The sequence below is a fragment of the Malus domestica genome, chromosome 02 (genome assembly GCF_042453785.1).
Source record: "Malus domestica chromosome 02, GDT2T_hap1".
Classification (NCBI taxonomy): Eukaryota; Viridiplantae; Streptophyta; class Magnoliopsida; order Rosales; family Rosaceae; genus Malus; species Malus domestica.
The window spans coordinates 31,643,062-31,657,945 of record NC_091662.1 but is presented as its reverse complement, the minus strand read 5'-3'; the positions used below and the strand labels follow the sequence as shown (position 1 = coordinate 31,657,945).

The 14,884-nt window shown below is 42.4% G+C and overlaps 1 protein-coding gene across 1 annotated transcript; it reads left to right on the top strand.

The window, feature by feature from the left end:
- Nucleotides 1-153: 153 nt before the first annotated feature.
- Nucleotides 154-1,707, top strand: LOC103408877 (uncharacterized). The gene is made up of 2 exons (XM_008347701.4): nt 154-860; nt 938-1,707. Exons 1-2 carry the CDS (start codon nt 498-500, stop codon nt 1,424-1,426), a joined length of 852 nt encoding a protein of 283 aa, XP_008345923.2. The 5' UTR covers nt 154-497; the 3' UTR covers nt 1,427-1,707.
- The last annotated feature ends 13,177 nt before the right edge of the window (nt 1,708-14,884 follow it).

Below are 14,884 nucleotides of genomic sequence, written 5' to 3'. Positions count from 1 at the left end.
TCCAATCATAAGCATGAAGTCTTGTGAATCAGTCATGAAATTTTTGAAGAGAAATGCCTTCAAAGTTTTGTGGAGTTGAGCATTGTTGTTTGTTTCTTTGGGAAAAAAGAATAAAAAAGAATAAAAGAGAATGAAACAAGGTAGGCAGTGTGCAACGTGGTCCACCAAAACAACACATGTTCATGGGTTATCTGGTAGCCATTCAAACTTCCAAAGGCGCCGGATGTGATGCATGGCCGAAAAACCAGTGGCCTGGAAGGCATGAACATGTAGCCAAGCCAGCCATAACCCTCAGAAAACAAAAAAGCATTTAGCAACCCAGTAGATTTATGTGTATGTATATATATATATAGAGAGAGAGAGAGAGAGAGAGAGAGAGAGAGAGAGAGAGAGAGATTACATAGCTAGAAAGTGTCCTCTAATCCACCTTTTTTTTTTTTGTTTGGAAACTATCCACCATTAGCTGTTATATTAAGGGAGTTTTGTTAAGATTAACGATGGTGATGAGTTGTATGTCGATAATCTCGACACTTATTTTCCCACCACCTCCTTCTATTTTCATGACAGCAATGTCAGTGATTAGCTTCACGTCATTAGCAAATGCTGGGATTTCAGAGATTAGAGGAAAGCACATGCAGTATTCCAAGTTCTGGAATTTCAATAATCCTCAAAATTTTGCACCAAAACTTGAAAAGCAACAAGAAGTAGTAACATTGTCCGGTAGAGCAGGCATGCTCGTTGCTTATACTCCCGCCTTCGTCGCTGCTTTCACATCCTTGCTGTTTTTTTCCCATCACGATGTCAGATCTCTACTGCTCTCTTCAGCTCTAACCCTTCATTTTCTCAAAAGGATTCTTGAGGTACGTACATACGTAATGTGTATATGTGTGCAATATATACATATATATAATATATGTATCTGCATGTACATGTATAGGTTCAATTTGTTCACAAGTATAGTGGAGGAATGGGCGTTGATACAGCAGTTCCGATCTGTCTGAGTTATTTGTTGTCGACTGGAAGCATGATTTATGGTCAATACCTAAGCAGCCAAGTGCTAGGGTTTCCAGAGCCAGCAATTGATTTGAAGAGCGCCGGCATCGTCTTGTTTGTAATAGGAATTTCTGGCAACTTGTACCATCACTACCTTCTTTCGAAGATGAGGTCGAAGCCAGGTGAAGAGAAGGAGTACAAGATTCCCAAGGGTGGTTTGTTTGAACTTGTTATATGCCCTCACTATCTCTTTGAAATCACAACATTTCTTGGGGTTTCTTTCATTTCTCAGACTCTCTACGCTTTCTCCTTCACCGCCGGAACCGCCCTCTACTTGGCCGGAAGGAGCTATGCTACCCGGAATTGGTATCGTTCCAAGTTTAAAGATCATTTTCCCTGTACTTTTAAGGCTCTCATTCCATATGTTTTCTAATTAAATTCATGAGTAGATGATGAGTATGGTTGATGCACAAAATTGGATCAATCTCGGACCAACTTAGATGCAACTACAAATTCCACAAATACACAAGAACACAATGATATATCATGGTTCACCTCGAGTTGAGATCCACGTTGATGCAGTTTCCGTTTCTACTAAGTAAATGTAGGTTACGTTGGACAAGGATGCTTGTTTCTTTTAAGAGAGTAAAGTGGTTAGTGGAGATGTCACTGTGCAAATTTGATATAAAATCCTTCCATGTTATTTGCTGATTAGATTTGAAGCCTTTGTGATTAGGAGTTAAATTTGATATCAACACCAAATTTATTTTGATTAGTTTAATTGTGAATCTCTTATTGCACTAGCATTTCAGCCAATAAAAATTGTATAACAAATTTTTTTAATAAATGTAACCATTTAAAACCTTACATTAATAGAGAAAATAATATTTGGCAATTTGGTTGGAAAAATATAAAATTTGATGTAAGACTTCAAACCAATTATAATTTGACACTTCCATTGGAGATGGTCTAAGGGGTTGTTTTATTGTCATCTCATGTATTGATGAATACAAAATATCTTATCTTAATATGCAACTGGTGGATTATATTGGTATATACGACATGCCTTGGTATTTGCAGCCTTCTCTTTTAAGGCAGTGCGTCATGGTTTTAAACTAGATTTGGATAATGGATCGTGTTTGTCTTGTATGTTGTGTCATACTCGTTTTCTTAACCGATTTTGTTGTCTCAAATTCGTTATCTTAGCATGTTCGTAACATGTGACCTAATAACGAACAAACTCGTTAATAGATTGACTTAAAACCTATTATTTTCATGTCGCTTCGTGTTGGGTTAACGGGTCATATAAGAAATTGTCATGCCTATTGTCTAGACCTGAAAAAGTAGGTCGTGTTGCTGTTTTTGTACCATACCTGTTATCTTAACAGGTTCAAGATGGTGACTCGATAATGACCAAATTCGTTAACGGGTTGAATCAAAGTCTGTTATTTTTGCGTCGATTCGTATCAGATTAACAAGTCATGCAAATCGTCCTCTTCACTTTAGTCTAAACTAGTATATATATACATATACATATACATATACATATATATGGGATAGGATCAAGGGACAAACATTTTGACAAACATTTTGACACTCTTTTGTAACCTTTAGATCTTATAACATCCAACGGTGTTGATTAAGAGTTATGTGAAGACTTTTAAACATTAAATGAATTGGATGATGATTTGGATTATAACTAATAAGGAAAACACTAATTTAATTTAATATATATATATATATATATGATAAAATAATAGAATTATTATTTTTTAAATAGAACCCTAAAAATACTCTACCCTCCATCTTCCTCTTTGTTTGCCGATGAGGCCTGCAACTCCATGCCTTGGATGTAAAGTCTTCTCCTTCTTTTTTTGTCTGCCTTTTCAAACAATGAACCCTAGTGAACAATAAAACATGCTACTAAGCAAAGAGAGAGTTTTGCTTTAAGAAAAAAAAAATTAGGGTTTTATCTTGAGAAGGTTTAAGCGCTCTAAGTTTAGACGAACAGCTCAACCGCTTTGTCACATCCATAGCAAAACTCTAACAACCCAAGATCCAAGAATGAAGATTTTGGATTTAGGCTTCTTCACTGCGGTATCAGTTTCACATTTTTTCTGTATCATATTTTAACCTTTTTTTTTTTAAATCAATTTTATTTTATCAGATTTTTTTTTTAAATTTATATATTCCACACCATCTCAATTCATTTAATGTTTAAAAGTCTCCACATAACTCTTAATCAACACCATTCAATGTTATAAGATCTAAATGTTACAATAGAGTGTAAAAATATTTGTCAAAATCTTTGTCCCTTGATCCTATCCCTATATATATCTCTATTAATTAATGAAACCCTCTTTGTCAACCAAAAGAGGGTGAAAAGACTACTTAGTCTTCTATCACACAAACAAAATGATGGGCAGTAATGTAATTTCATAGGTCCAAATTTTACTTTTTTTTTTTATTGAAGCCTCATCGACAGGTGATGTTAAAATACCTCTAATATTAAAAAAAAATAACACCCACTCCCCCACGTTCTCTCTCTCTCCCTCTCTCCTTCTCATTTTCTAAAAAAATGTGTTCATACACACAAAGTCGGTAGGCAAATGTTATTATATATGGAGAGAAGAAACTACGATTAGCTTTTCGGGAAATTTCCAAACAAACAATTTCAACGAAATCTTTCAATTTCTTATTTCACTATGTTTAACTCTATGTATTCCTCTATCCGTAGAGTACATTGATAGCGTGTTTAGTAACCCGTAATCGGAATGAGAATAAGGAATTCGATTCCGATTACGGATTATACATGTGTTTACTAAAATTGAGAGGAATCAAGAGTGCATGGGGCCCACACAAAAAATGGAATCCAATTCCAAGATTTGGCTGATTTGGATTCCCAACATAGAGAAGGTATTTGGATTCCTGATTGCCCAAGCAATCAGAATGATAATTTTTTCCCTTTATGCCCTCACTTTCATTATCTCCAAGATTATCCTTAACCCTAGACTCACATTATGCACAACTCCATACATATGCCGAAGAGAAGAAACTACAACTTGAGCGAAAAAAATTAGATATTAAAGTAAATACTTAAATTTATAAAAAAAAACAATTTAATTATTTCTTACAATTATATACTATTTCAAATTTTATTAAAAAAAGTATATAAAATATTTGATTTGGGACAAGGGCATTTTAGTAATCATACTGGTTTATATTTCGATTCTGGTGAATTAGTAAACAACTTTATAGAATTCTATTCCAATTCCAGAGAGTTTTAGTAAACAACTTCAACAAGAATCTGATTCTGATTCCGCCTCATTTCATTTCCTCCTCAATCCAATTCCTTCTCGATTCAATTCATCTCAATTTGATTACGGATTAGTAAACGCGCCCTGAATGTGAAATCCCATCCCTGGAATTTCATTGTTTTTATACTATCTCATTATTTAAATTCGTATTTCACGTTTGTGTTATTTTCATCAGTTAATTTTAATTCCATTAATTTTTAGAATTAAATCGAATAGTTATCGGTTTGAAATTTCGTAATGAATCTTTAAAATTCGTCGACCTTTCGAGGTCACAAGTAATGTTTCAAATAAATCTTGAAGCCACGAACGCATAGGCGAAAGCCATTTGCAAGTCCGGATTTTAACGGTGTAGTTACAGATATTTGAAATTGTGTTACTAAACTATAGATTTTAATTTATTTTAAAACTTCCACCTTGTGGGAAACAGGCCAATTAGAAATGGGGGAGGAAAGGAGAACCAATGAGAAAAAGGAGGAATAAGGAAAAAAAAAAGAAAAAAAAAAAGAAGAAAGGAGGCTTCTGGAAAAGGGGAGAGAGAGGGAGAGATGGCGGAAGCAAAGGGATAGGTGAAGCATGTACTGTTGGCAAAGTTTAAAGACGGAATCTCAGAAAGTAAGATCGAAGAACTCATCAAAGGTTACGCCAACCTCGTCAATCTCATCGAACCCATGAAGTCTTTCAACCGGTAATAACAATAATAATACCAATTTCCAAGTTACTTGTAATCTAATCTCTCTTAAATCTTAATGTTCTTGCTTGGAGATTCTTTCATCTTTTTTTTGCTCGGAAATTTATTGATGGAGCTACCAATTTAAAGACTTGAATATCGATGCATTTTTCAGTCTGATTGATTATAATTGAGGTTATAAACATGAATTCTGAATTGTGTGGAAGCATTCTAGAAATGTAATTGAACCATAAGAGTACAGGTTCTAAGTTGCAGAAAAAACTATGTTTGAAGTAGCCTACCTTGTGTCACGGGATGACTCTTTAAGCCTTCCGCCCGTGCGGCACTTAGACTTGAATACCTCGATGAACAAGCTAAGTAAGCCTTCGAAGCCTCGCTTCCCCGGATCGAATCACAAAGAAAGCTAAGATAGCTTGGAGAATGCTAAGATCACTTAGAAGATGGGAGAAATGAAGCTTTGTATTGAAAGTTAAGAGAACTTTACAATTGCTTACAATTCTTGGATGGTTTGGCCAAATGGCCTTACCTCCTATTTATAGGCCTAAGTCACCTCCTCAATGGAGGGTTCTAGAATCCCCTACTTACATCCAAAAATATCTAGCATAGTTCTAGATACAACTTGCCTAATCTAGATTATTCTAGGTGAGGCTTAAATATGTACATTTGTGTGGAATGTTCCGGAATGCCCTAGATGATCTTGAATGCTCCGCCACGTTCTTGATTTTTCCGGGACGTTCCAGAAGCTTCCATGAAGACATGGCTTCATGGGCTTAGATATATGATGTCTTGGGCATTTTCTTTGTTTTTAACACATGGCCCGTGACATCCTCCCCCACTTAAGCCGTCGACTCTTGCCTCTCGAATGTCTGAATCAAGTCCTTATATTGCCATAAGGACGTCTCCTTCTCCCATGTTGCTTCAGAGTATGGTAGCCCCTTCCATTTGACAAAGTACTCCACATGCTTTGGTTGTCTTGGTCGCACCACGACACGCTTGGCTTCAATGCTCTCCACTTCTTTGTCAAATGCCTCCGTCATCAAAGGGGGTGCTCGATGAGACTCACCTCGACTTGGTTCCTCATCGTCCGCATGATAAGGCTTCAAGTTGCTCACATGGAACACCGGGTGAAACTTGAGGCGGGGTGGGAGTTCCACAACATAAGCGGCTTTGCCAACCTTCTTGATGATAGGGAATGGTCCCTCATACTTCCGCAACAAGCTCTTGTGCAAGCCACGAGTACTCTTGTGCTGAGACGCATTGAGGTTCACAAAGACTTGGTCGCCAGTTTGGAACTCCACATTCCTTCGCTTACGATCCGCCCATTTCTTCATCTTCTTTGAAGCCTTCTCCAAATGAGCTCGAGCAAGTTCGTGGGCTAATTGCCACTCCTTAGCGGTTTTGAAAGCGGCTGGACTATTCCCCGTGTAGCCAGTCACGACCGTGTTCGGGGTCAAGGGTTGTTGCCCTATAGCCAACTCATATGGACTTTTCCTCATCGACTCCGAACGTTGCAAGTTATAAGAGAATTGGGCAACATCAAGTAACTTAGCCCAATCTCGTTGATTGGCACTAACATAGTGCCGCAAATAAGTCTCCAACAATGCATTAACCCGCTCCGTTTGTCCATCAGTTTGGGGATGAAAAGCTGTGGAGAAGTCTAACTTCGAGCCAAGTAGTTTGAAGAGCTCCTTCCAAAATCTACCCGTGAAGCGAGCATCTCGATCACTGACTATGCTCCTCGGAACACCCCAATACTTCACCACGTGCTTTAGAAACAAGCGTGCAGCTACTTCGGCTGTGCACTCCACAGGTGCGGGTATGAAAGTGGCATACTTGGTGAATCTATCGACCACGATGAAGATAGATCCACATCCATCAGACTTGGGCAAATATGTGATGAAATCCATGGTTAAACACTCCCATGGTCTTGATGGGGTGGGAAGTGGTTCCAACAGTCCTCCCGGTTGCTTTTGTTCCACTTTGTCTTGTTGGCACACAAGACAAGTCTTCACGTATGAATCTACATCATCCCGCATTTGTGGCCAATAATAAGCATCGCTCACCAAAGCCAATGTGCGGTGAGTGCCAGGATGTCCTGCCCACATTGAGTCATGGCACTCCTTAAGGATTTCTTTCCTTAAGCTTCCCCACTTTGGGACATAGATCCGCTTGCCCTTGGTGTATAGCAAGCCGTCCTCAAGCCAAAACCTTCTTGTCTTCCCATCCTTGACAAACTCCACAATGTTCTTGGCTTGGACGTCATGTGATAAACCTTCTCGGACACGGTCCAAGAGATGGCTTTGCGGCTTGAGTACCGTATCCATTAACTCTACTCGTCTACTTAGAGCATCGGCCACCACGTTCTCCTTTCCTTGCTTGTACTCTAGCTTGTAATCAAACTCCGCTAAGAACTCTTGCCACCTTGCTTGCTTAGGTGTGAGCTTTTGTTGGGTTTGAAAGTAGCTAGTGGCAACGTTGTCCGTCTTGATGACGAATGGGGTACCAAGCAAGTAATGCCTCCAAACTCTAAGGCAATGGACGATGGCGGTCATCTCCTTTTCATGGGTCGTGTACCTCTTCTCGGCATTGTTTAGTTTGCGACTTTCATAGGCTATCGGATGTCCCTCTTGCATCAACACTCCTCCTATGGCAAAGTCGGAAGCATCAGTGTGCAACTCGAATGGCTTACTAAGGTCGGGCAACCTTAGTACAGGCTCCTCCATTAGGGCCTTCTTCAACCTCTCAAAGGCCTCTTGACATCGGTCCGTCCATTCCCATGCCTTGTTTTTCTTAAGAAGGTCTGTTAAGGGTGCCGCTATAGCTGAATACCCTTTTATGAATCTCCGATAGTAGTTGGCTAGCCCCAGAAAGGATCGTAGTGTTGGTACCTTGGTCGACGGTTCCCACTCTTGAATGGCCTTGATCTTGCCCTTTTCCATCATAAGTTTCCCCTCCTTTATCTTGTGGCCAAGAAATTCTACTTCTTTTGTGGCAAAGGAGCATTTCTCCTTCTTGACATAGAGTTCATGCTCCCGAAGGGTCTTGAACACTATGCGCAAGTGCTTGACGTGCTCCTCCAATGTCTTGCTATAGACAACGATATCATCAATGTAAACCACGACAAACTTGTCAAGATAAGGATGGAATACCTTGTTCATCAATGTACAGAATGTTGCAGGGGCATTGGTCAGACCAAATGGCATGACTTTATACTCGAACGCTCCATATCTGGTCACCATCGCCGTCTTCGATTCGTCTCCAGGGGCTATCCTCACTTGGTAGTATCCCGATCGAAGATCTAACTTTGTGAAGTACCTTGCTTCACCAAGTTGATCGAATAAGTCGGCGATCAACGGAAGTGGGTACTTGTTCTTGATGGTAATCTTGTTCAATGCTCTATAGTCGATGCACAACCTTAGGCTACCTTCTTTCTTGCGTTGGAACAGGACGGGTGCACCATATGGGGACTTGGAGGGTTGGATGTAGCCAGCATCAAGTAGCTCGTTGAGTTGCTTCCTCAATTCCTCCAACTCGGGTGGCGACATCCTATAAGGTGATTTGGAGGGAGGCTTAGCACCAGGCTCCAACTCAATCGCATGGTCGACCTCTCTCCTTGGTGGCAACTTCTTTGGCAGTTCCTTAGGCATCACGTCCGCAAACTCCATAAGGACGTCTTCCACTTGTTTTGGCAAATGCCCGTACTTCTCCTCCCCTTCATTCAACATTAGGGTTGCAAGAAATGTGGCCTCGCCTTTCTTCCAAGACTTGGCAAATTGAATTGCCGACAAATGCTGGGTACACTTCTTGGCTTGCCTTTCCAATGGCACCAGGCAAGGTTGTCTTCCGTCGGCCAGGATACAGAAAATATTGTAGAAGGGAATGGGAAAGGCTCGTACCTTGTCCATGAACTCTAACCCAATGACTACGCCATAGTCGTCCATCTTGACTACGGTGAAGTCGATCTTTCCCTTCCATGTGCCAATGTCTACTTGTACATTGCGCGCAACTCCAACAATGGGGGTGGCAGCAGAATTTACCGTCTTCACGCTACCGGGCTCCTTTGTGACTCGGAGGCCAAGCCTTGTGGCTTCCTCCGACGTCATGAAGTTGTGTGTTGCTCCCGTGTCCACCAACACACGTGTCATCTTGTCACCAGTCTTGACGTCGACGAACAATGATCCTCCCCCAACTTGAGCCTTAGGTTGTGGGAGGGTTGTCTGGATGGCATTCAGTAGACGGATGCATCCCATCGTTGCATCGTTACTCTCTTCGGCCTTGTCCTCCTTGAAAGCCATGGCCTTAAGGGCCTTCTTTTGTGGGCAATCTCGCATCATGTGAGGGCCGTCGCATAGGTAACAAGTGGGTTGCCAAGACTTACCCTTGCCTTTGTCATGCTTATCGGCTTTCTTCTCCTTTGGTTTGCTTGTCTCGGCCTTGTCCTTCGGCTTATGTTCTCCCCCACTTCTCTCATGGTTACCCCTCTTCCCCGTGGACTTGGAATCACCTTGGTGGCTTGATTTAAACTCAATCAAGGATTCGGCAGCGACAATGGCATTAGACAATGTTTGCACGTGTCTCCTTTGTAGTTCGAGTTTTGCCCAATTTTGCAGTCCACTCATGAAGTACATGAGCTTGTCTTCCTCTAACATGTTGGGCACCTCGAATAACAAGCTCACGAAGGCGTTGACATAGTCTTTGACGCTCCCCGTTTGCTTGAGCCACCTTAGTTTCTCCTTGGCTTCGTACTTGGCATTTTGGGGATAGAAGTGCAACATAAGATCTTTCTTAAATTCATCCCAAGTGGTGAGAGAGAACGTACCTTGCTCAATCTCCATGCTCCGACGACGCCACCACATAAGGGCATTGTCAGCTAAGAACATGGTTGCCGTTGAGATTTTGGACTCGTCATCTTCAAGCTTCAGGTACTTGAAGTATCGCTCCACGTTCCACACGAATGTGTCGAGCTCCTTTGCTTCCCTCTTCCCATTATAGGATTTGGGTTTAAAGGAGTTGATTACCTTGGAGTCCAACACCTTGATTTCCTTCGGCCCTTGCACGAATTGCTTCACGACTGCTTCTTTACAAAACGCCACATCTCCCTTAAGTTCCCTTGTGTCCTTTATCTCTTCTTGAAGCGCCACAAACCTTGCCTCTATGTTGTCAAGGTGAACCTAGACTTCCCTCCGCATCTTGTCTGCCATGGTGTTGAGAGCGCCAAGGAGCTCGTCTCGTAGCCCTTCCACCAAGCCACGCAGTTCATCTTTACCATTGTCCAACATGGTTTGGATTTCCTCCTTGTCGACAACGTCCTCATCAAGTCGAGTATCGAACTCGAGTATGGTTCGTTCCACCTTCTCGAGTCGCTCTTCCATGGTCTCCATCGATGCTTGCAAGTCCTTTAACTTTGGCTTGCTCTTGGCAACGTCTTGGACCTCGGCAGTACGCTCCCTTAGATCGGAGACTCCGGACACCATCTCTCCACTTGCCATATCCTACTTTCCTTCAAGTGATTCACGAGCTTGGCTCTGATACCAGCTGTCACGGGATGACTCTTTAAGCCTTCCGCCCGTGCGGCACTTAGACTTTGTTGATGCACAAAACCGGATGGTCTTGGAACAACGTAAATCCGACTGTGAATCTGCAAGAAATGTAAATGACACAAGAGTTATCGTGGTTCACCCCAATGTTTGGGCTACGTCCACACTGATTGTATTATATTTCTCTGTTGAAGAGGGAGAGAGAGAGCTTAGAGCTTAGGGGGTGTGAGGAAGCTTTGAGAGGGGGTGAGAGGCTTCAGAAATGGCCTCTGAGAGTGAGAGTCAGGCCTCTCCCTAATTGTGAGGGTGAGGGGTCCTTTTATAGAATAAGGACTCCTCACTTATTACATATTTGCCCCTTCCTTTATCCCATAATTACATTTAAGTCCCCTGAGTATTTGTACGAGATCTAAATACGAGGCCCTAAATATGGTATAAACAGTAGTCCCCTAAGTCTTCAGTCAAGAGAGTCTTTTGGCTGGAGACTTGAAATTCAGTCCATGTGTGGGCCGAAGTAACTAGATGTTATCTTGAACTGATGCTCGATATGAGGCGGTGCTCAATCTGAAATGATGCTCAACTGTCACATGTTGCGAGGTTGCTCGGCTTGTGGCTTATATTGCCTTGGTTGGCTCGGCTTGTGGTGTTGAAGGTGAGGGAGTCCCTTTTATAGAATAAGGGCTCGTTCCTCAATACATAAATGATGGGCTAGAGTTGATGCTCGCGGCGAGGCGGTTGCTCAGCTGGCGGCGTTTCTCTCTAATGAAGGTGAGGGAGTCCCTTTTATAAAATAAGGGCTCGCTCCTCAATACATAAATAATGGGCTAAGTCCCCCAAGTATTTTTCATGAGGCCCAGTTGAGGCCCAATATATGGTACATAATGTAGTCCTCCAAGTCTTCGGTCAATAGAGTCTGTTGGCTGGAGACTTCAAATTGAATCCATGTATGGGCCGAAGTGGCGGTTGTTAGGAGGCGATATTTGTATACCTTGCACTGAAGCTTTGTAGGTGAAGCTTTGCAGGTGAAGCTTTGAAGCTAGAGCTCTGTAAATGAAGCTTTTAAAGCTAGAGCTTTTGTAAATGAAGCTTTTGAATCTAGAGCTCTGTAAATGAAGTCTTTGAAGCTAGAGCTCTTGTAAATGAAGCTGTTGAAGCTAGAGCTCTGTAAATGAAGTCTTTGAAGCTAGAGCTCTGTAAATGAAGTCTTTGAAGCTGTTTGACATGAGTGATGCTCATGAATGTTTATGTTGATTGACATGAGTGATGCTCATGGATGTTGTCATGAGTGATGTTCATGAATGTTAACATGAGTGATGCTCATGAATGTTGACATGAATGATGGTCATGAATGTTTATGTATGATTATCATGAGTGATGCTCATGAATGTTTATGTATGAATGACATGAGTAATGCTCATGTATAATTTGGAGTAGTAGGCGTACTTTTGATCACCTGGTTGGTGCTATTTTGGGCTTATAGGCCTTCGCCATCCACAACATGGCAGCCCATTTATTTTGGGCTTTTGCCCTTTTTTTTTTTTTTTTTTTTTTTTTTTTGATAATTACCCTCTGATGGGTTTATACATATTACCCACTGATGGGGTTTATACATATGTCTCCGAAAATAATAAATTACATCATTCTGGTAGGATGTTTATTCCTTACTTTTGTTTTTCTCTTTTCTTTTCTACTTTTGTAATTATCTCAGTGGGTAGCCATATTTTCTGCTTTGCTCTTTTCCACCGCAGATCTCGGGTAGCCATGCTTTCTGCTTTGCTCTAAAATGACAGCTGCTTTGGACAGCCTTTCCGACATCGCCCATTTGCTTTTCTCTAGCTTTTAAAAAATAGGAACATGCATCCGTCGACAAAAGCAAAAGTATAATCTTTCTCTTTTAGCTTTTGCTTTTACTTTGCAGAGTGCAGATGGCACTCAAGTTCTCTATTTCCTCCAATTGCAGATGCGCACTCCTATCTGATTTCAGGTCACGCCCCATGGTAGCCTAGGCTTGTAATGCCCAATCAGCGAGAACCCCTGCTCCTTCACCGTCGTGGATCCGCAGTCCCTGAACGAGATCGAGTCGCACGATAACAATTGCATCAGGACCGTTGACGCCTTCATCTTCCTAGTTGGACAGATCTTAGCCGTCTGGTTCACTGTCTCCTTCTTGTTCGCCCCGTTCGTGCAGACCCATCCGTCTTCATCAGCGACTCGAACGTTTAGGGGCTCGACTCTGACTCTGAATCTGAATTACCTTGCGCTAACTTTGACCTTGACCTTTTTCCTCGTGCTCATCTCGAACAACACGACGTCGGTGCTGTTTTTCGTCGGTCTGAGTCGACGCGTCGGCGGTCACTTTCCTGGCGGACTTACCGACTGACTCGGTCTTGTACACTTTGTACTCGTTCAAATCGTTCGAACTCCACAACTAGTTTCGCTGGCATGAAATCACTAGAGATTCGAAATCTTCGGTGGACTTCAGAGCCTCTGGTGGCGGTCTCAGAAGCCTCGACGACGCTGTCTCGAGAGCCAAATGGTTCAGCGGTAGGTCAAGAAACACAGCGGACGATGAGTGACAGAGGGAAGATGGATCTTCGCTGGTTGGATCTGACGGTGACGGTCACCTATGGATCTGACGAGCAGCAGCAGCTGAAGATGAGGTTTCAACGAGGAATTCAAGGCCTCCAGCGATTCTGTTATCGGAGAGGATAAGCTTCTGGAGATTTTGAAGCCTCGGGAACTGCTCTAGGGATGAAACATCGATGCTCGCCATTGACAGTTGCTGCTCCGGCGTCTTCCACCTCGCCTACCCCCTCTGAGCCTTCTAGAGAAGTTCCAGAACCTTCAGCACCTCTCGATCTCAAACATAACTACTGAGGTAGTTAGAAAGCCCGGCTTCTTCATCAGCGGAGAAGGTGGGTATTCGCTAGCTGGATACTTGGATGGTTGGACCTGGAGAGCCTGATCCAAGCTTTTACTTTCTGCTGCTGCTGCTCAATCGAATGAGCCACCCTCTTGGACTTCGAACGACTATTTAAGTTTTAGCACCATGGTTTGCCAAGTTTAGAGAGCTGGTGGTGTTTGCGGATCAGATTTGAAAAAATTTCAAAGAAGCAGAGTTGGATGTCGGAGTCGGGTAAGGTCGGCTGGGTCAGGAGGTCCGAGTGGGTCTCATTTGTTGAAGAGGCGGAGCTCCACACTTACCTCTCTGCCCTCGTTACGGTTCTCTTAGCTTATTGCATCCGCCTTGATTGGTGAAAGCTTGAGCCTGAGCTCCTCCTTTGCTCTGAGCTTCTCGAGCCGCTCTAACTCGTGCTTCTCCACGACGGGGCCGCGACAGCCGCTTGATCTGATCCAGCCCCAAAATCACCAGCTTCCTGGAGGGGGTATTGAACAGAAACGCCAGTATCATAAGCATTTCTGATAAAATCACTACAAACAGCAGCAGAATCATCTTTCTGGTGTTTTTGTTTTGGTGGGTTGTGGGGAAAGGCGTGAGTTCAGAGGCAGAGAGAGAGAGGGCTCTATGTCTGTTTGAGATTTTGATCTTTTCTGTTTCTTTCTCTCACTAGAAAATGGAAAACGAAATGGGTTTTTGGGTTTCTTGCAGATTTTACAGATTCAAGGTGGAGTGTGGTGAGGTCTCACGGTGGTGAGATGAAAAAATGAAAGAGAACCGACATAGCTTTTTGTATCGATTCCCACAGACGGCGCCAAATGTTGATGCACAAAACCGGATGGTCTTGGAACAACGTAAATCCGACTGTGAATCTGCAAGAAATGTAAATGACACAAGAGTTATCGTGGTTCACCCCAATGTTTGGGCTACGTCCACACTGATTGTATTATATTTCTCTGTTGAAGAGGGAGAGAGAGAGCTTAGAGCTTAGGGGAGGAAGCTTTGAGAGGGGGTGAGAGGCTTCTGAAATGGCCTCTGAGAGTGAGAGTCAGGCCTCTCCCTAATTGTGAGGGTGAGGGGTCCTTTTATAGAATAAGGACTCCTCACTTATTACATATTTGCCCCTTCCTTTATCCCATAATTACATTTAAGTCCCCTGAGTATTTGTACGAGATCTAAATACGAGGCCCTAAATATGGTATAAACAGACTTGAATACCTCGATGAACAAGCTAAGTAAGCCTTCGAAGCCTCGCTTCCCCAGATCGAATCACAAAGAAAGCTAAGATAGCTTGGAGAATGCTAAGATCACTTAGAAGATGGGAGAAAGGAAGCTTTGTATTGAAAGTTAAGAGAACTTTACAATTGCTTACAATTCTTGGATGGTTTGGCCAAATGGCCTTACCTCCTATTTATAGGCCTAAGTCACCTCCTCAATGGAGGGTTCTAGA